The following is a 21,653-nucleotide window of genomic DNA, read 5'->3' on the forward strand; positions in this document are numbered from 1 at the left end:
GCAAGGCTGTTTAAAGCTTGAGGCTAATTCGTAGAAGCGTAACGCTGTTCCGACTGAATATGTATCACAAGAAAAGGCAAGCCCCACTGCTCAACTCCGGTACACTAAAAAAATAAGCCATTTATAGCAAGCCTAACGGGTATGTGCTAAGCAGCCTCTAGCGGGTATGTGCCGCAGATATTGGACAAGCTCCACCACTAACCTCCTTATCACTAAAAATGAGAAAGAGAGAGAGAGAGAGAGATAAGTGCTTAAAGTGGCAAAAAAAGTGGAGAGGTTGGGCTGAATCTATTGTCTGGCCTGCTACTCACCATAAGAAAAAGGGAGGGGAAAGGCAAAGAAAAGAGAGAAAATATGCTCATGATGATGAGGAATGTGCCAATGAACCCAAACCTTAGAAGTTCAAACCAACTCTAAGGTTTGTCTCTTGTCGAGTTAATCCTAGCTGAGGAACATGAGTCAGGCAAGGGCCCCTAATCACCTCCGATCAACTAAGCGTTGCGTGCAATGTCATGCACTGAGACAGCAATACAACGCCACCACCTGCGCGGCTTAACCAATCTTCGCGATGTTTAAGTCAGTGAAAAGTGTTATCGAATTCTTAGAGTTGTGACGACCACCGTGGGTGTTAATTGACAACGCAGGCATTCCGGCCATCCCGCCCCGCAACCTGTCCATGGGCCGGACAGGCGGCGGCGGCGGCCGGCCACCCGCGGCCACGGCGCCGCAGTCCATGCTCGCGCAGGACCAGGACCCCGCCGAGTACGAACCCACCTCCTGCCTGGCACGGACGCCCTCGGGATCACTCTTCATTCCCAGCGGTCAGTTGGTGTCTCTCCCTCTCCTCTCACCCAATGGCGGATGACACTGTTAAAAATGAAAGAAGGAACAGGCATTTTGTGTGTGTGTATTTTTTGGTCAATATGAATACACGAAATTGCTAATGTACAGTGTCAATTTTTATTTATTTATTTATTTATTTATTTATTTATTTATTTATTTATTTACATATACTGCCAATCCCAATTGGGGATTATTGCAGGAAGGGCACATACATTGTGAAAGGGCAAGATTTATACAGAGGGTACTCAATAAATTATTATAATAACGAGTGAGACAAAGCCGACAGAAATACATTTGATGACTACATCAGTACCACTAAAATACATTCAGTAGCATAGGACATCAATTCCAACTAGTACTGAAAAAAAGAATAGTGACACTTCAAACAGTGGACAAGAAAAAAACAGAGTTCGTCAATTCTGAAGACAATAAATAACATTCGAGCAGGGATGAAAAAAAGTTTCCAATGATTGACTGTTTGTTATACTGAAAGGAAACACGTGAACGCGTGGCTTGCGCCCTGCGGCGGCTGCTTGTACCACATTTAAGGGGGAACGATAGCAACCACTGCCTCTTTTCCCGTCATCTAGTGGCGAGCAAAACAACCGGCCGCTGGTGATAAAGAACCAGCGGCAAGATAGCAACCGCTTCCCCTTCGTGCAATTACGTGAGAGGCCGGGCGTAATCGCCTTGAAGGGGGACGGGGCTGCTATCTTGCCGCTGGTTCCATATCACCAATGACCGGTTGTTTTGCTCGCCACTAGATGACGGGAATAGAGGCTGTGGTTGCTATCGCTCCCCCTTGAACGCGGTACAAGCAGCTGCCGCAGGGCGCAAGCCATGCGTTCGCGTGTTCCCTTTCATAAAAATCGACACTGTAGGTTTGTGTGTGTGTCTATATATATATATATATATATATATATATATATATATATATATATATATATATATATATATATATATATATATATATTCGTGTGCGTGTGCTTGCGTGTGTAAGCGTGCGAAATTGAAAATTTTCGATGAGGGTGTTCAGCTTCTCTTTCCCTATTTTTCCCCAACTATACGTTAGTTAATGAACTTTTGCAAGTGCACCGGTGCTGCAAGAAACACTACGGCACTTTTTTTTTTCCACAGCGCGACAGTCAGTGAACACCTTTAGTGGCCATTAATCTAACTTAATGAACCCAACTTGTAAAGTAAATAGGCTTTTTATTGCACACAGTGCGAACAATGGCGTGGAGCACGTACGCTTGATTCATTTCATTGTTTATTCAGGGCGGGGGGGGGGGGGGGATGTTTTCATTGTACGCACTCTGGCGAGCAGGCCCCTGCTACATCCTATGGCTCCACTCATCCGATCCTCGAGAGCGTTCCAAACGCCTCAGCTAAACAATGGCCACCACAGCCGCGAAAACCATTCTACACTGGCATGCGCATTCACCCACAGTAACTTCCCTTCCGTGCGTGAGCCCCCGGAGGAATATGAAAACCTATAAAAGAAATTTAAAAATCCGCTTGTACGCAAAAAATAAAGGAGGGGGGGAGAGGGAGAAACGAATTTACAGTGGCTGCGCCGCAGTCGCTGCTGCCCGCGGCTCGCGCGCTCAGAGTTTTGCTCAGCGGGGTTTGAAACCCGCCGAGCAGGCGGCATCAACCACGCGGATAATGGCCCCTTGCGCCTCGACTTTTGCTCCGGACCTCCTGAACTTCAAAGAGAGAGAAAGTAGAATTACGAGAGTAGTGGCAGGATGTCCGCGACTAAGAGAAGAACAAAAGACAAGAGAACAAAAATGACAGCAGCGTCGCTAGGCGGAATATCGCAGGCACGAGCACTAATGGTGTCTCTTCGCTATCCTGCAAAGTTGTTTCAAACGGCTTTTTTTTTTTCCCTGTTCGCTCGTCTCTTTTGTAGCTCTGCCACGTTGTTTAGGTAGCCGCGGAGCTCTATATTGTTTCTTCATTGTAGCCATCTTGCAACATCGACTTTTTTTATTTTGTTTTTAGCGTGCGTGCGACTATGTCGTACTTGAGCGAGCAGTTTTTTTTTTTTTTCCGAAAGAGGCCTCTCCGCAGTGTTCTCCATTATGGGCGGCCGTTCCTCCGCAGCACAGCTACGTGTATGGCCACTTTCGGAATGCGATCATGAACCCGACTACAGCGAGTATATATGCTTAAAGGAAGAGCGTATCATGAAGAATTTAGCAATAAAAGCGCATTGTCAAGAGAACAAACCAAAAAAAAAAGCCCAGCAGGTAAAAAATATAAAGAAAAACTTGTGGCGCCCACTGTACCTCTCTCATTGTCTGTGGCTAGTCCACAAAAGTGTCATTTAATCTCCTAGCTCTCCTCCGAACCACCCGCCTGACGCTGAAGCAGCGATACTGCCTCCTACAGCTCCAGTATAAGCTTGCCTTCTTTTTGTTTTGTTTTTTGCACCGTATGCTCACAGTTCCTGTATTGCTGTCGCTCCCAACCCCGCCATCTTTTTTTGCAAAGCTTTGTCATTCGCTGTTTAGTTCCGTGTCCGCAGCGTTGGGTTTACACCGTCCTCTCACGATCCCGGCTCACGAAGGCGTGCGTACGTACTTATGTGTCCCGGACATTAAACATTCAAAACTTCCGTAAGGACCAGCGACCACGCGTTTAAAGGGAGACGTTCCTGAAATACGTGCCTCGGCGGCGACGGCATTTCCCCCGCACACATATAAGCTGTCTCTATTTTCTTTATATTTGTTATCTCTCTCACGCTCTATCGTAACGCCGCTTCCTCGACGTTCAATTTTCCTTTCATTTCATTTTACTCTTCGCGTCGAAAGGAAGGTTTATGTAAAGAACCCTAGATGTGGAAGATGTGCTCTTCCCAGCTGACGGTGGGGGGTTACCCGTCAAAATTTTCTAGCACAAATAAGGAACGGCCGAGCGGAACGGTTTGAAAACACGAAGCGAGGGAGCAAGAGAAACATCGGCAAGACCTGGGCCTGTGTGGTACGCTGCGGTGCTTCTGAATTTGGATAAGGCAGCACCGCCCGATGGCTCTCCATGAATCTTTGAAGAGGAGCCGCCCCAAGCCTTTCGCTTCCATCTTGTGTTGGTTGGCGACGACGGCGGCTGTCTTCGCTGCACAACAGACAAGCTTAGCGGAGAAGCCCCAGGTCGCTGTTCCGGCAGCGTCGTCGCATCGATCTTCTTCGTGAAAGGAGGCGTCTGCCCTTCTCTCAATTTTCCGTCACACACGCAAAACTCAGTAATCCAGGTACAACACAGCATCTCGCCTAGGCAGTACACAACTGAGCGTTAGGCGTAATTTTGCGGCGCAGTCATGCAGATGTCAGATCTGCGAAATGCTGCGTCCTCAGTCTCCAGCCTGCGGCCGGCTTTAATCTGAAGACGCGCCAGAGTGTTGTAAAGAACTTCCGATCGCGAGTTTTCGTATTGACAAGGATGTCTAATGCACCAATGATGATCAACCTTCCGTTAGTTTCTTTTACGACTCTTGAATGAACTTGAAAGGCGCGCGCACTCGCAAGTACGCATGTTGAAAGATGAGAAGGCGTGATATTACTTCACTGAAGCGGCGAGTTGGGCATGCTGATACATGATTACGAAATGCCACAGTGCAAAAAACACGCTTAGTCGTCGTTTTTGTTTGATCCATGAGTTTCTTTCGTTGCAGTATCACGTATTATTCCCCTATTCCCTTTGGTTGTTACTGTCGAAAGGACCTGTCTCTTAACCTCCCATCTTAGGTCCTGATGCAGTTTTATAAAGCGGTGTTTCGCGTTTAAACTTCATTTTTCGTTTTATTCATTCTTGCAGATTTGACCAAAGGTCCTGGGTCTCCGCAAAGCAAAACAGACTTTCGGACTTCAAACATCATCCAGGACGAGACAAAGACAAATCCGGACAGGTGCGTCTGCGAGCTCTGTTTGAACGCCTACGTCTGTAATTTTTTTTTCTTTATTTTCACGTCACGTTAGCGGCTTCCCAAAGATTATCTGTGAAAGAATACGCCAAGGCAACGTCTGTTAGCTTTACAAAACATGAAATGAAAAGCTTGGAAAAGTTTGGATAAGAAAAGCAGCGATACACCTCGGCTTTCTCACGTATATATTTTTTTCTTACGACCCCCCCCCCCCCCTGCATGCGTTTGAATTCAATAATCCCTTCATCGACGTTCGAGATTTGAGAAAAAAATATTCCCATCGATTCACGCTTATTTTTTTTTTCAAGTAGCGTCGGTTGTTTGCTCAAGAAGTTCAGCACCGCAGCGTAAACATGATGTTTTAGTTATACTTGGCAATAGTCCAGCTGCTCCTGGCGGCTGCTTCGATGCGAGGCGTTTGAGCACACATCAGGATGACTGGTATTCCCACTGACATAATCATAAGGACCAGAGACGCGTGTCCTTTATACTATAACCCGTTCTGCTTACGTAAGCGTTGAGTTCGCACACGTGCGCGAATGCCCCCTGTTTAATACGTAGCAGGTGAACTCTGCGAAAATTATTTCTGTACCCAAGTCGTTTGGTCATAGCAGTATCACTCCGCGCGTTTTGAACTGCAGCCGTTCTTCGTCTCTAACCCTTTCTTTACGGAACAAGTTACTTAAGTTATCATTTTATGCTTTCAACTGCGGTAATAAGGTTACGTCAAATCGCCTATTTACGCGGACTTGTAGTGCCATTGCACGACTTACTCTAAAAAAAAAAAAAGTCATTTGACTCTTTTACCACGTATATAACTCACGTATACATCTTTTTAAAAATACGCGCTAACTGTTTTTTTTTTTCTAAAGTCATGCTCCCCACGGTTCTCATAAAGAAAGTGATTGCTTAAAGAGATATATACGTGGCCTATATATGTGGTACAAGAGAGGCAAAGTCCTTTTTTTTTGTTAGCGTGTACCCCTTTTCGGTTGCGATCGCTATTGGAGTGCTGTGGTCGCTTGTCGTCGAAGGATTGTCGCTCGAAATTCTGTCCTTCCCTGACAAGTTTGTTAAAGGTACCACCCTGGTAATATTATGCCGTATTCTGAGACTCATTCGTATAACATGCTCATTGAACTACGTGGAGCACGTGCAATGTTTTACATAATGAACCTTTTTTTTTAAATTTTTGGTCGTAAGCCTAAGCAGTGTTCCAATTCCAACCTTCATTGTCTGCTGTGTGTGAAAGAGACCACACTGACACGACTTGACTTAACTTGACATTTGTTAGAGAACGCTGATTTGCACTTGGACGTATTTCGCGAGTACTGTGCCCTCGCGTGTAGTAATCATCTACCGTTCAGGTTTTTTTAAAATTTTAACTGCAGAGCCCAAAACGCTGACATTATAGTTCCGAAATAAAAAGCAAGTTACCTTAGTTGAAAATTTTCTTGTACATATTGGAGCTTCTTGCGATACTGCTTCGCTGTGCAAGGCCGAAAACTTACGAAAGCTGACAGAGTAGTGTTTGTGTATATATATATATATATATATATATATATATATATATATATATATATTGCAAGAAATAAATTCTTGGACGCCGGTAAATAATATGAATAAAAAGAAGACACACGTCGAAAAACAGAAAGGTTTCTTTATGTTTCGGCCGTAGGACCGGCCTTCGTCAGAATACCTGGAATAACTATATATATATATATTGTTGCGGGTTCGCGGCTATGCAGCTATGCGGGCGGTGCGAAGAAGAAGACGACGACGTTTTGGGCTGTTCGAAAATACACAACGGCTGCCATCTTGACTGCTGGAGTACTTTTCTACTCTAAAGTAGTAAATACATTCGCAACATTTTGGTGGAGGTGCTGGGTACGACGCAAGACGGAACTTCGAAGCGGACGTGTTCTCGACTGCCCGACCATGGCAACAGAAACCAATTCTGCCGCTCCTGTTTCAGCCGCGACTCCGGCGCAGCCTGTACAGCCGGTCGTATTGACGCAACCGCGCGACCCTGGCAACTTCTGCGGCACCGACCATGTTGACGTTGACGACTGGATTCCGAAGTTCGAGCGGTTTGCAGCAGTGTACCGGTGGGACCCTACGATGATGCTCGCCAACGTTGGCTTCTATCTCTGCGGAACAGCTGGCGCGTGGTTCGAGGCTCATGAAGCGGACATAACCAGCTGGGATACTTGCAAACAGAAGCTTCGTGACCTGTTTGGTAAGGCCGTCGGACGCCAGCGGGCCGCTTCTAAAGAACTCTCTGGTCGGGCACAAACTACGACCGAATCATATGTCACCTACATCCTTGACGTTCTCGCCCTTTGCCATCGTGCCGACCCCAACATGTCCGAGGAAGACAAAGTAAGCCATTTACTTAAAGGCATTGCAGATGATGCTTTTAACATACTGGTTTCCAAAGACTGTTCCACCATTGATGACATCATCAAAGAGTGCCGCCGATTCGAAGAGCTGAAGAGTCGCCGGGTCGCCAAGAATTTCTTGCGTCTTCCGAACACGGCCGCTACGTCATCTTGCGAGGACCTTCAGCCGCCATGCAGTCAACCACATAACAACGAGAGTGTGGTTCGCATCGTTCGTAGAGAAATCGAGGCCGCGTCTCCGTCTTTTCTGACCCGCCCATCTGATGATCGACCAACGATCTCGTTGATCCAACAGGTCGTGAGAGAGGAACTGGCAAACGTTGGGCTGCAGCCTGTATGTTCGTTGACGGAACCTCGGGTCAGTACCATAGCGCCTTCTCCTGCACCAGAAAGATTCCGCCGCTATCGTGATCCTGCTCAGTGGAGGACACAGGACGACAAGCCTATATGTTTTCATTGTCATGGTGTAGGACACATCTCCCGCTACTGTCGTTTCCGCACGTATCCACCTCGGTCGTTTCCTGGCTATCGACGTGACGACAACCACCGGCCCCTGCAGTACAGCGCTCGTGACGATGGACCGTACAATGGCACTCCTGCGACGCCAGTCCGCCGGTCCAGCCGTTCGCCGTCCCCGCATGACCGTCGCTCCAGGTCACCTCAGCACCGCCGCTATTCGTCGCCCCACCCTAGTGGACGCCCTTCTTCGGAAAACTGAGCAATGCAGCTCCCGGAGGTGACGCTGCATTGGACTCCCGACCTGAAAACCCTCTGCTGACCTTGACTACGGACAAAAACCTGCTTGATGTAGAAGTGGATGGCCTTCCTGTTACTGCCCTTATTGACACCGGCGCACATATTTCAATTCTGAGCTCTGACCTCCGTGCACGATTAAACAAGGTCCTTACGCCGCCAGAGTCCCTATTTGTACGTGTCGCTAGTGGAGCGACCCCGGCTGTGCTCGGAATGTGCACCGCGCGTGTGAGATTCGCCGACCGCCAGACGTCCGTTCTATTCCATGTTCTCGCTCACTGTCCACATGACGTCATCCTTGGACTCGATTTTTTGTCCGACCACTCCGCTGTAATTGACTGCTCAGCCGGCGTCGTGCAACTTGACTTGCCTGCGGCCACCGAAGAGTCGAAGATGGTACAGAACAAGCTTTCGTGCGCTGAGTTTGTTCGCCTCCCACCCCAAGCCCTAACTTGTGTCACAGTTGAACCATATCCCAGTGTTCCGGATGGGGATTACGTGGTCTTTCCCTCTCCTGGTGTTTTACTGGCCCGCAACGTTTCCTCCCCGTACACCATATTAACTGTCACAGCGAACAAGACGTGCCTTCCTCTTCTGAACTTCGGACTCAGCCCTCAAATCCTACCACAAGGCATTGTTCTCGCCACTCTTTCACCGTCACACGAGTGCCAGATCTCATCAGTGTCACGTGAACTGGCCACAGTCGCCTCGCCGAACCCGCATAGCACCGACGCAGCCAACTCTACACGGCTCAACAATGTAACTAAGATGATTGCCTCAGACCTGTTGCCGTCTCAGGTCAAAGGCCTCACTGATCTTCTCACGAGCTATTCGGACATATTTGACTTTGACGGTAGGCCCATAGGTCAAACATCGCAAGTCAAACATCGCATTAATACCGGTGATGCAGCTCCAATTCACAGGCGTCCCTATCGAGTGTCACCATCAGAGCGCCAAGTTATCCAACAGGAGGTGAATAAGATGCTCACAAAAGGCATCATAGAGCCCTCATCGAGTCCGTGGGCGTCCCCTGTAGTCTTAGTTAAAAAGAAGGACAATACCTGGCGTTTCTGCGTGGACTATCGGCATTTAAACAAGGTCACCAAAAGGGATGTCTACCCGTTACCTCGTATTGATGATGCCCTGGACTGCCTTCATGGCGCAACCTATTTTTCTTCGATAGACTTACGCTCCGGTTACTGGCAGATCGCCGTGGACGACCTCGACCGGGAGAAGACCGCCTTTGTAACGCCCGACGGTCTCTACCAATTCAAGGTAATGCCGTTTGGCTTGTGCAATGCGCCGGCAACGTTCGAGCGGATGATGGACACGCTTTTGCGCAGCTTTAAATGGTCTATCTGCCTGTGTTATCTGGACGACGTGATTGTGTTTGCCCCAACCTTTAAGTCTCACCTCGAGCGCCTTTCCTCAATTCTTTCAGTATTTCGAGAGGCTGGGCTCCAACTTAATTCTTCGAAATGCCATTTTGGGCATCGCCAAGTTACTATTCTAGGGCATCTCGTTGACTCCTCCGGCATCCGCCCCGATCCCGACAAAGTCCGAGCTGTCCTGGATTTTCCTGTACCGACTTGTGTCAAGGACGTTCGAAGTTTTGTGGGCCTATGCTCATATTTCCGACGATTTGTCAGAAACTTCGCAGAGGTCGCACGCCCCCTCACTGATCTTTTGAAGAAAGATGTACCATTTGAGTGGGGTCCTGATCAAGGCACGGCCTTTTCCCAGCTCATAACACTTCTGACCACGCCACCGATTCTCGCCCACTTCGACCCGTCTGCTCCAACCGAGGTCCGCACTGATGCTAGTGGCTACGGTATTGGCGCGGTTTTAGCCCAGCGTCAATCCGGTCACGATCGAGTTCTTGCGTATGCCAGCCGGCTCCTTTCTCCTGCCGAACGCAATTACTCTATTACGGAACGCGAGTGCCTGGCGCTTGTATGGGCAGTTGGTAAATTCCGCCCCTATTTATATGGCCGGCCTTTCACAGTTACCACTGACCATCACGCTCTATGCTGGCTTTCAGCCCTCAAAGATCCAACGGGGCGCCTTGCTCGTTGGGCTCTGCGCCTCCAGGAATTCACATACACAGTGGTTTACAAGTCTGGCCGTTTACACCAAGACGCCGACTGCCTCTCCCGGTACCCCGTTGACGCTCCAGATCTAGTAACCGACGACGCGTCCATCTGTATTTCCTCGCTCTCTGCTTTCGGCAACATGGGATGTGAGCAACGGCGTGACGTGTCCCTACGCGAGCTAATCGACCGCCTGAACACAGGCTGTACAGACAGTTCGCTTCGCATGTTCGTTGTCATAGACGGCATTTTATACCGCCGCAACATGCACCATGTGGGAAACGAACTACTACTCGTAATACCCACTCATTTGCACTCGACCGTACTTCAGCAACTACATGATGTACCAACGGCTGGCCACCTTGGTGTTGCCAGAACGTACGACCGTGTCCGCCGACGCTTTTTCTGGCCCGGCCTCTACCGTTCTGTACAACGTTATGTTAGGTCTTGTGAGTCGTGCCAACGCCGCAAAAGGCCAGCGGTACACCCCGCCGGCCTCCTTCAACCGATCGACGTACCTGCCGAGCCTTTCTATCGTGTCGGCCTCGACCTGCTGGGCCCTTTCCCTCTTTCTACCGACGGTAACAGGTGGGTCGCCGTCGCCATAGATTACTCGACCCGTTTCGCAATTACGAGACCTCTTCCAAGCAGCTGCGCTACAGATGTCGCCGACTTTTTGATTCAAGACGTCATCTTACATCATGGTGCTCCTCGTCAACTGGTCACCGATCGCGGTCGCTACTTTTTATCTAAGGTAATTGACGATCTACTTCGTTCTTGTGCAACCAAGCACAAGCTTACGACGGCCTACCATCCTCAAACAAACGGCCTCACAGAACGTCTGAATCGCACACTCACTGACATGCTCGCCATGTACGTGTCGACGGATCATCGTGACTGGGACATTGCGCTACCCTTTGTCACTTTCGCTTACAATAGCTCACGCCACGACACTGCTGGATATTCTCCCTTTTACCTTTTGTATGGAAGAGACCCGACATTGCCGTTCGACACGCTTGTACCCAACCCTGCCGACCTGTCCACAGCATATGCTCGCCGCACTATTAGCACCGCGGAGAAAGCCCGTCAGATTGCCCACCAGCGCCTTTCGGACTCGCAGCTCCGTCAGAAACGTAGCTATGACAGCCACCATCGGGACATCCACTTTAGTCCAGGTGACCTCGTTCTTCTGTGGACTCCGTCGCGACATGTTGGTCTGGCTGAAAAGCTTCTACCCAAGTATTCCGGACCTTATCGTGTGCTACGGCAGGTAACTGATGTTACCTATGAAATAGCACCTCTAAACCCTTCGATACCTTCCACATCTTCCGACATCGTCCACGTCGCTCGCCTCAAGCCGTACATCTCGTCCAACACCTGCTAACAAGCGCCGGGTCGGCGCTTTTCGCCGCCGGAGGTCGATGTTGCGGGTTCGCGGCTATGCAGCTATGCGGGCGGTGCGAAGAAGAAGACGACGACGTTTTGGGCTGTTCGAAAATACACAACGGCTGCCATCTTGACTGCTGGAGTACTTTTCTACTCTAAAGTAGTAAATACATTCGCAACAATATATATATATAGCGCGGTGCAAGGGTACCTGGAACAGAAGGTGCTAAGCTCATTTTCAGTACTGTAGAGGGTGTCGTTGTGTTGCCACATTCGAGTATGGCGTGCGTTGCCACTACGCAGGCTAGGGTACGGCGGCGCGGCCACCGGTGGTGCGGGTGGCGGCATGCCGCTCCGCAACCACGTGCGGCACCCACTGGGACCGGGCCACCACTTCCCCCACTCGCGGATGCACCTCCGCAAGACGCTCTCGTCGCGGTGTTCCTGGAAGTGCGCCGCCATTGCAGCCTTCGTCCTCTGTACGGCTCTGGTCATCGCTCTCGTCTACTTCATAGGTGGGTTGAACAATCGGCATGGATGGAACAAAACGAATGGAACGAAATTAACTGAGTTGAAAGTATCGATTTAAATTGATGCCTGAAATGAATTGTATTGCGGAATAGCGAAAATAACACACAGGTAAAGCAACGAGTGAGACGACACTTGCCTGTGTCCCTGTGCGTTATTTGCGCGTTTTCACGGTGCGTTGGTATGCCAAAGAGCTCGGCTCTCATATCTGCTCAAATGGATTGGGATGAAATGGATGAATTAAATGGATTGATAAAATTTGCGGAATTAGATTTAATGTATTGGAATTGCTATGTCGGAATGGAATGAGTTGCTTAGAATGGATGAAATGTGATAGAAGTGGAGTTGATGAAATTGGTTAACCCTGAATAAAAATAATTGGAATTCTCTAGATATAATGGTACAGTATGTCACCGAATAGCTTTGATAGAGCAGGATAGATGGGATGGGATGTAACGCAGCGATAGTCCATGTGTCGAGTCGCTTGTTCGAGCCCTCGGTAAGGCGCCATTGTCGAATAATGCTTGCGCGTGCAAATAGTGAATGCGATGGCATTCGCTTTCCAAGTCACTCAAGCTGCAGAGAATTTTCAGTCATCGCGTAACACGCTTCTTTCTTCTGCTTTATTTTTCAGCAGTCCCTTTTCTCAGCTGGCAGGGCGGACAGCACCGGTGTCCCGTCGTCATCGACGACGCGGAAGCGTCCGCTGACGGGGAAGGCTACAAAAGTACGTACCACCGCGGTCCCAAAACCGACTACAGACCCGATGGTGCCAGACCGCGCCGTCGAAGGGCGGCTACAGGGCATTTTTCCCTTGCTCCACCACTGCCGACTGACATGCCCACTAACACAATCGAAGGGAGCGGCGAAGAGCCGCTGCACATTTGGCATCCTCTCGAATCCGAGCCCAGCCCGCAGCAGCGAAACCGCGGCAGTCGTAGTCCGGCACACGAGTCCGAGTTCCATGCCGATACGGTGATCGTGATCCCCGAGGATCCTCCCGAGACTCGCGTGAGCAGAATGCGTTGCGTCTGTAAGCGCTCTTTCGGTGAGCACTCGAAGCCGTCGCCTCCGTCCACTCCGGTGTCGCGGCAGGACGTCTCGCAGACGTCCAGGTCTCTCCCGATTAAGAGGTCGGGAACCGTAGATGCCAGCACAGCACTTCCGCCTCCACTGCCGCGACCCATGGCCTTGTTCGGTTCCCCCGATCACAATGCGACCAGCAACGAGATACCCATATCTGTACCCGATAACGAAATGAGCAACGGTGGTATCGATTCCGCGGTCTCTGACTTAGACGACACCACGGGCCTCGAGAAGAACGTAGTTGAGCACGCGCGTGATGGGCTTCAGGTTCCCGAACAGGGTGCTGACAGCGGTAGCCGCGGCGTCTCCCCGCCGCCTCCACTTCCCCCTCCTCCGCCCCTTCCGTCGTCCGTATCTTCCGAGAGTGGCGAAGAGTCTTCGAACGAACAGGGACTCTCTGGTGCGGACGCTTCCGAGTTTATAACCGTCGGCAACGGCGCATCGGACATCCCGTCTCCGTCGCCGTCCGGTCGCACTGACAGCGATGTGGACACTGCTAACCTGAATTCGATTGAGCATGATGCCAGCATCGAGACGGACATAGACCCTAGGCTCGTTACCGACAAGGGAGCCGGAAGAGGCTCCGGGCATTCGAAAGCTGTCCCTACCACTGACGCCCCGCCCACCGAGTGGCCTCCCGATCTGGGTAAGTGGAGGCCTTTGGCTTTGCCGGAGAGAGGGAGTGCCCTCGCCAGGCTGCTTCAGATGCTCAGGCCTAGTGCACTCTTGAGAGGGCGAAAGCTTTGCAGGCCTGACGCCCTTGCGTTTGGAGTCGAGCCCCATTGTGATCGAACCGGAGGGAACACAGACGCTTCCTTTTCTGCCTGGCCTCTGCACAACGAGTTCTACGCGATTTTCCGCTTGAGTCCTTGTCGCCATTCTCTTCCGCCTCCAGCAGCGGTGGTCCTAACCCCATTCACGCTTCTTGTCTGCTTATCGGTATGTTCTGCCTTCGTCCGCTTTTCCGGAGCAGCGCTTGCTCTTGTGAAACGCTTGCGCGTCGCCATCATGTTGTACGGTACACTTACTAATCACTTGTCCTTCTCTCGCAACTGTCAGCTGGTAGCTTTTTGCGCGCTTCGTTACATAAGCGCGTCGTGTGCTTTCAGATATGTGCCATGCTTATAACGCGGTATTTGTTCTGTTTTCTTTAAATTTCTGTTTCTTGTGTTTTTCTTTATTGTGGTAGCTACCAGCTACAACAAATCGTACCGATGTGCATGCACCAGGTACTCGGGGATCTCAGTGGTTGGATGAAACGGCGCAAAAAAGAGAGAGTTTGGGTGTGTTCCTAGCTCATTGTGCCGCAGAAATCATAGCACTGAAAAAGAAATACAGAACAACGTAAAGATAGGACAGGTGTTATACTATCTTTACCTTGTCCTGTATTAAAACGGAGCGCTGGTGTAAGTTGCCAAGAGTGCTATTGCAGTCGGTTTTCTCGTTCAGGCAACCAGGCACTTTATGCCTAAGCTTAAATGATTCCGATCGTGTAAATTTGTTGTAGCTTACAAGAATACTGCCTTCGCTGATGTGCAAAATATTGTATTCCGCATGAACCTTACACTGTGATTCGATGCTTTTCGGTGCGCAGCTTTTGTACTGCCTGCCAAATGCCTACCAGGACCAAAATCAATTACTAAAGCACTAACATCACCAGTAACTGGCCAACTCAGAGCTAAAATTAGATGCATAAGTTTTCCGATAAAATTTACTCAAAATCTGAAAACTAACTTGCAACTTGTCACGAAACAGAGTTTCTCCTACTTGGCACTAAGTCAGTCGTGAACGTTTTTCTGAACAAAGTTACCGTAAAGTCAAGAAACAACTAACACTTAAAGCGACCCCAAGCTGGCAAGCTCTGTCGCTGGGCATGCCTCCTGCATAGTTTTTGTATGTAGGACATTTGGCCTTCCGAATAGTAGTCTGATAAATCACCTCGCAGGCATGATCTGTGCATTCGGAGCTTTTGATAAAATTGATTATGCACACGCTGTTTATGAAGATGAAGCAGGATATGTCTTTAACCGACATATAGAAATGTTTTCTAAGTGAAAGGAAGGCGTGAAAACCAGGATGTTCGCGCCGCATAGATTGAACACGAACCGATCAAGAGCGCCTGTGTTTTGTCATTTCACCCGTCCTTAATTGTTTAATTTGCGCTGTGCCGATGTGTCGGTGCTAAACCAGCAACCAGCCCAAGACTCTGTCAGATGTAGAAAACAATGTTTCAATCGGCATACCACGGATCGTGACATAGTTGCTTGCATGCCCTACAGGCCCGTCTCTACTGCCTCCCAAGACATTGCCGCCGAGCAGCAGCGAGTCGTTCGCCGACATGTCTATCGGCAAGCGCCACAGCAAAGTGGTGGCCTCGTATGGTCACTGGAACGTACAGTTCAATCAACAGGAGCCCGGACTAGTCAAGTTCAATTATACGCTACCTACGGGCGCTAGTGTGGGCATCTACGGACGTCGGAACAGCGTGCCCACCCATACTCGGTACGACTTCGCAGAAATACTGTCGGCGCGGGACAGACGACACCGCAAAGCGGCCAAGGTGCGTACCTTTCCAACCTGAACTTTCAAGTAAAATTGAGCCACTTGAAGCAAGATCGGTGCCGACAGGAGTGCGGGCGTTCACGGGAGAGCCTAAAAGTGCGACGGGACCCAAATAGACCTCATGTAATCTGACCAAGCCAAAAGATCTCGCGCCGTGGTGCATGCTGGTTATTACACGATGGGCAGTCAATGTGGTGATCCTGCAATCTAGCGTGAACCTTAGTGCAATTTATAGTGTGTCGTGAGACCATATGCGCTTTCGCCTACGTGTTCTCTCTATAGCACGTGACCGGGATCGAGTCTCGGTCGCAGCTGCAGCATTACGATGGAGGTGAAAGCTGCGTATGATTAGGTTTAGGGCGCACGTTTGGAAACCTCGGCTAGTCAAAATCTCCGAAGCCCTACATTGTGGCGTCTCTAATAATCATATCGTGCTTTTGAAGCGTAAAATCGCGACACTCATTTTGTACGGCACGCGAGAAATCTGTCACAAAAACGTTAAAAACGTATTCATTCTCAAGGCTAATAAGCGCGGCAGTGTGCACGAGGGCTGTACATTTATTAGGCTTCACATGTTCGTTTTCCTTTCTTTTTTTCTTTCCGTCACCCGTCTCAACAGCAGGAGAGCTTCAGCATGGAATTCATACACTTCTTGGATCACGGCCGCTGGTACATTTCAGTCTACAACGACGGAGATCAGCAGCAAGAAATCTCCTTCGTCAGCGTGGCCACTGGTAAGCTACCGCGATCTTTATTTACGTTAGCGTTGTCGTTCACTCGGCTCTTTTGATACCGTAGTGTTCCCAACAATAAATCGGACTCGAAATGTGACATCAATAAAATTGTTGAATAAGAGCCAGTACGACTACTACGCTTGAAAAGACCAGTTTGCTTGTTTGTTGTGAAACCGTGGGCTCTTCACTCTCTGCCAACTTGCGCGAAATAATCTAGCGTAATCGACAGTCGATAAGAGCAAAACTGATTACGACATTAGGTAGGAGTTGTTTAAAGCTACAAGGGAAGAAACGATAAGTTGAATTGGCCCCAGTTGAATGTCGTATGCTTCTCTACACGGTTGAGGTTTGCATAGACTGTTCGTTGCTTGTTATCCCGCCATCCAGATGTATCGAGCCTTCCTTGCCCTTACGACTGTCACGGACATGGAACCTGCAACATGGGGAAATGCGACTGTGACCAGGACTATGCGGGCGAGTCTTGCGCCTACCGTAAGTACCCGTGAAGTGTAATATTGCGATAGCAATTATATGGACAGTCTCGGCTGTTTTTTTTTGTTGTTTTTTTTTTTCATTGTCACCGCCGTCATCGACGTATATGCATATGTATGTATATACATACATGTAAGGATGCACTATCCTTCTCTTTCTGCGGAGCGAACATCGCCTTCTGGCCGCGGTCGTCGGCGCGCGCGCGCTTATCTCGTGGGTGAACGAAAGGGTTGAAGAAGGGGCGCTTATGGTCGCCGCGCTATCGCGGCAACAATCTGCTTGCGCCTTGTGCCCCTACAGCAGGCGGGGGCTTATACGGGCTGCACTCTCGACACTAAAAAACAGTGCCAAGAGTGTACATGGAGTGGCCGTGTTCTCTTACATCAGCGTTTTGTAGAGTCACGCGAGATCGGATCCTAATGAGTTGGCTGCCAGCCTCACTTCGTATAACATTGCAATTTGTCGCTATCACGTTCATTGCTTCACCTTTTCGGTGAAACTGATTTTGTGCATTCATCCCTGCCACAGTCACGAACTGCACTTGACGACATGCGCACGAGTATACATAGCCACCGAGATAGCTTCTTGAGACGCAGCTATAGATAGCGGATATGCACGTTTTGCATGGCCTGTACCATTTGTCAAAAGTTATTCGCGTTCATCTGTACCCGTGATTACGTTTCATGCGTCATTTGTGCGTGAGACATGCGGGGCACGTTTAAATCTGCGAGCCATTCTTCGCGTGACCTTCCAATTTGTTGCTATCGTGTACATTGCTTCGCCTTCGCGGCAAAACTGTGACTTTTTTATAGCGCATTATTTGACCTCCACGTGTTGTGTGACGTTCTAGTCAATTAATATATCTTCGTAGGCTCTTATTCAACAAAGTTTTATTTGTGTGGTGATATAACGAAATATCATGATGTGGATTCTGCAAGCCTCATTTCCTGATATTGAAACTGAATTCCACTAACCGTTACGGGTGAATTATGCGAACTATGTCAATAATTTATATAGCTAATGCCGTTATTGGATAAACTTGGGACGTTTTCGGGCACGTGGGTTGCGTTGTGCCAGAGCAGAGGTGGTTAGACGCACTCTCGCAATAAGTAGCACCGTCGTCTGGTATAGTAAACATAAGATCAATAACAGTGGTCATGATTATGTTGTGCGTCGTCCATCACAGCAATGTCGAGCTTCCGACAGCGTTGCATTAAGCAGTGAGTATGTCAACTGTTCCCCGATTTTCAAACGAAACATTTATTCCTTCGCATAGGCGTGTGCCCGGTGCTGTGCAGCGGGAGGGGTCAGTACACCAGCGGCGAGTGTGTCTGCCAGCCAGGCTGGAAAGGCCGTGAATGCCAGCTGCGCGAAGACGAGTGCGAGGTGGCAGACTGTTCGGGTCACGGGGACTGCCTGGACGGCGTTTGCCGATGCTTTCCCGGTTACAAAGGCGTCCACTGCGAAGAAGGTAGGTTTCTTGGCTTTTTCTTGCGCTGACAACTCGCGCAGTGCAAATTGCATGCGTGGTGTAGTTGTCGAATACTTGTCAGTGCACTATTCAGCGTAGAGGTGAGGAGATTGAAGGATGTTATGTGTACTATAACTACTTCTAAATTGGTTGTTCTAATAGAGTCCTTGGTTGTACTAAAGAGAGATATAGGGTTGTCTGCGGGCAGCACCGTAGATAAGTCATCGACAAGTTGTTCTGTCAATGAAGTGAACAACGGGTGTTCAAGTTTCCTGAACAGAAACCCTTTCTTTGTTCCGTGCAACAAGGAAACTGATTGTTCATGTGTTACGTATAGAATCAGCAGTACTTCACTCGCCGTAAATCAGAACCTTGGTGTGCCGAGATGGCGAGAGAGTAAGGAGCCGAAAGCAGGAAAGCCAACCAGACTTGGCAGTCTAAATCGTGCAACGCCTTGGTGCTCCCCACACAATCTAGCTTTTCTATCATTCCGTATTGGGAAAGGAGTACTCCACGGAATCCTTGCAACAAACGGATTAGACAGTTCACTAGATCATTGCGTGACGATGCACGTCGCTCTGTATTTCACGCGATTGCCGTCGCCGCAGTGGACTGCTTGGACCCCGAGTGTTCTGGTCACGGTGTGTGCGTGAGTGGCATGTGCCTGTGCCGCAAGGGCTGGAAGAGCAACGATTGCAGCGAGCCCGACAGCGACGCCCTCCGCTGTCTGCCGGACTGCTCGGGACACGGGCAGTTCGACTTGGACCTTCAGCGGTGCGTTTGCGACGACCAATGGACTGGACCAGATTGCTCCCAAGGTCAGTTAAGCGTGCTTTTCAGAGTGAGGTAATTACCTTGAAGCAACTACATCGGCGACGCAAAGCTAGTGGCTGGGTCTTTACATAGCAGCAAACACTGGGGTGAAGCCATCTATGGTCCAGTGTGCCTACGTTAAAATTACCTACTGGTAGAATTAAATGACGAAACTAGCTTATCGTCCCGAGTTCTATTCGCATTATAATTGAGCGGTCAGTGCAATTCTAATGCGAACCTATGTTAATGCCTAAACAGCCGAACACACGTGCCTCAGTTGGGGGTTTACAAAAACAAGCTATCCTAGTTCTACTTAGGCTCTGAGTGTCTGTACTTCAATTTGGAGAGTAATCAAATGCATCTACCTGTGTCGATTCCACGTTGAGATATCAAGTGTTCAATGCAATAAGAATATGAATACGATTTCGGGCGTAATGTTTCATGACGTTGACTACGCCAATTCATATAGCCGTAGGTGGTGCAAAATTCCAAATGATTAACTACCGGGCTGTAATGAAATGTTGCTCCTAAGGAGCAGCAACAACAAACGTTGAAATCGGAAAAAGCAGAGCAGTAGAGACAGAGATCAGAGACGTGGCACTAACTGCTCTCGGTCTCTGTTTCTACTTCTCTGATTTTTCCGATTACGACGTTTTGTGGCTTTTGTAGTTTGCTAGGTATGTACCAACTTGTCCAACAAGCAACTCTTCTATACTCTAACAACATGCACCTGTGGCGTGTGCATTACATTTCTATATACCTGTTTGAAGGGAGTACTGTAGACGAGAATGAGCTAGACTGATGTTCCTCGAGCAGTTTCGTGACAGCGGCTGTGCCAGTTTGTGGCGCATAATACGGGAACTGATGTTGCACCATTTTACAGAGAAATGCGACCTCGACTGTGGCCCACACGGAAGGTGCCAGGGGGGCGAGTGCATCTGCATCGACGGTTGGACCGGACTGAAATGCAACGAGAAGCTCTGCGACATCCGCTGCGTCGAACACGGCCAGTGCAAGAACGGCACGTGCCTCTGCATACAGGGCTGGAACGGTCGGCACTGCACGCTCGGTGAGCAAACCATTTCGACGCGAGAGCGTTAAAAAGCCCGTTTCTGTGTCGACGTCTTTGGTTGTGAGTGAAAAATCGACGTTGCTCGTGAGTGGAAATTCAAGGTAGATGCAAATAAATATTTTTTTTAAATATCTCGTTCGAGTCGCACCGGGTTCTCGAACCCTCTAACCTCTCGCTCCGTGGTGCGATGCATTTTTGCTCAACCACCAAGCATCCATCTCTTTGGTGAACATGAGGCTAGAGATTAGGAAGGTGGTACGAACACTGGTTATGCTGTAGCGTTCATCTCTTCAAATAAAAGCTCAAGCTTCCTCAAAGTTTTTTTTTGTTTGTTTGTTTAATTCCGCAGTTATGTGGCTTGGCTGGACGAGTGAAATAGGAGTGAATAGGAACAATAACGCTTCGGCTCCGAAACACACTCATAGCTGGCGCGACTGGTGGTGGTAGCGGTTAGAAAGAAGAAGAAAAAGGCACCTAATTTCTGTCTGCCTTCAGGCGACACGGCGCAGTGCCTTATAGGGGTGGGGGGAAGGAGGGATAAAAAGAATAGAAGGAAAATAGACGAAGAAGAAGACAGGCAAGCGACGGAAAAAGAAGGAGATAGGAAAGTGAGGATCCGGTCGAAGCAGTCCAAGGGCGGGGTGCCGCAATGCGAGAGCTGCACGGCGTCAGGAGACCGCGGAGGGCGAACCAGTAGGCGGGAGCTACGCTGGCGTCGGAGATCGCGAGGGCACAACCGTCCAGCTTGAAATCCTGCGAGCGAATCGGCGCGACTGCCTCGGTCACAAACGGAGCCATATTTGCGACTGCCTCGGTCACAAACGGAGCCATATTTTTAGGTGACATTGGCCGTAGAGGCGTGCTGGAAAGGCAATAACCAATGAGAGGCCGCGCTGGGCACAAGTAGGAGAGGCGATCGTCTAAGGATGTAAGAGCTCAAAGTTTGTGTGCGTCTTGCTATTTCCGAAAATGGGCATGACTTCTCCTCCGCTTTAGGAAGACCCTCGCCGCTAGCGGCAACGGGACTTGACACGAGAATGCTTCGGTGGTTCAAAAGCTTTCACTGCATGGAACTGGCATGACTTTTTCGATTAATTTTCTTTATTGCGATAGCCTTTATATGGGCAGTCTCGGCTGGTTTTTGCGAGGAACTGGCTTAACTTTTTCGGTTAATTTTTTATTGCGATAGCATTTATATCGGCAGTCTCGGCTGGTTTTCGCCGTCGCTTCCGTCATTCACCGTATATGTATACGTATCTATATATACGAAAACTCAAGAAACAGAGCCGCCCGCGCTCGGCGCCTAGCTCGCAGGATGCCCCGACGCGCGCTTATATCCCACGCGTACTTTGCCCCGCTGATGGGGTCGGGGGGGGGGGGGGGGGGTAGGTGCTTGTGTGCACGCGCTTATCTTTCGGTGGGGAGAATCTTGTAGGGGCAATTTCGCTCCTGATTCACCGGGTCTCGGGTAAGAAGGATGGTGACCTATGTCGCCT

General features: G+C 49.4%; 1 protein-coding gene across 1 annotated transcript in view; it reads left to right on the plus strand.

Annotated features, from left to right (window-relative positions):
- Positions 1–21,653, plus strand: part of LOC119170052 (teneurin-m-like) — a 266,382-nt gene that overhangs the window by 225,132 nt on the left and 19,597 nt on the right. Inside the window, exons 5-14 of the mRNA XM_075885958.1 lie at positions 645–821; positions 4,663–4,753; positions 11,703–11,914; positions 12,562–13,659; positions 15,293–15,573; positions 16,195–16,309; positions 16,697–16,801; positions 18,078–18,272; positions 18,881–19,090; positions 19,969–20,154. Coding sequence (XP_075742073.1) covers positions 645–821; positions 4,663–4,753; positions 11,703–11,914; positions 12,562–13,659; positions 15,293–15,573; positions 16,195–16,309; positions 16,697–16,801; positions 18,078–18,272; positions 18,881–19,090; positions 19,969–20,154 — 2,670 coding nt within the window. The remainder of the gene's footprint in view (positions 1–644; positions 822–4,662; positions 4,754–11,702; positions 11,915–12,561; positions 13,660–15,292; positions 15,574–16,194; positions 16,310–16,696; positions 16,802–18,077; positions 18,273–18,880; positions 19,091–19,968; positions 20,155–21,653) is intronic.

Source organism: Rhipicephalus microplus, chromosome 2, assembly GCF_043290135.1.
Source record: "Rhipicephalus microplus isolate Deutch F79 chromosome 2, USDA_Rmic, whole genome shotgun sequence".
Classification (NCBI taxonomy): Eukaryota; Metazoa; Arthropoda; class Arachnida; order Ixodida; family Ixodidae; genus Rhipicephalus; species Rhipicephalus microplus.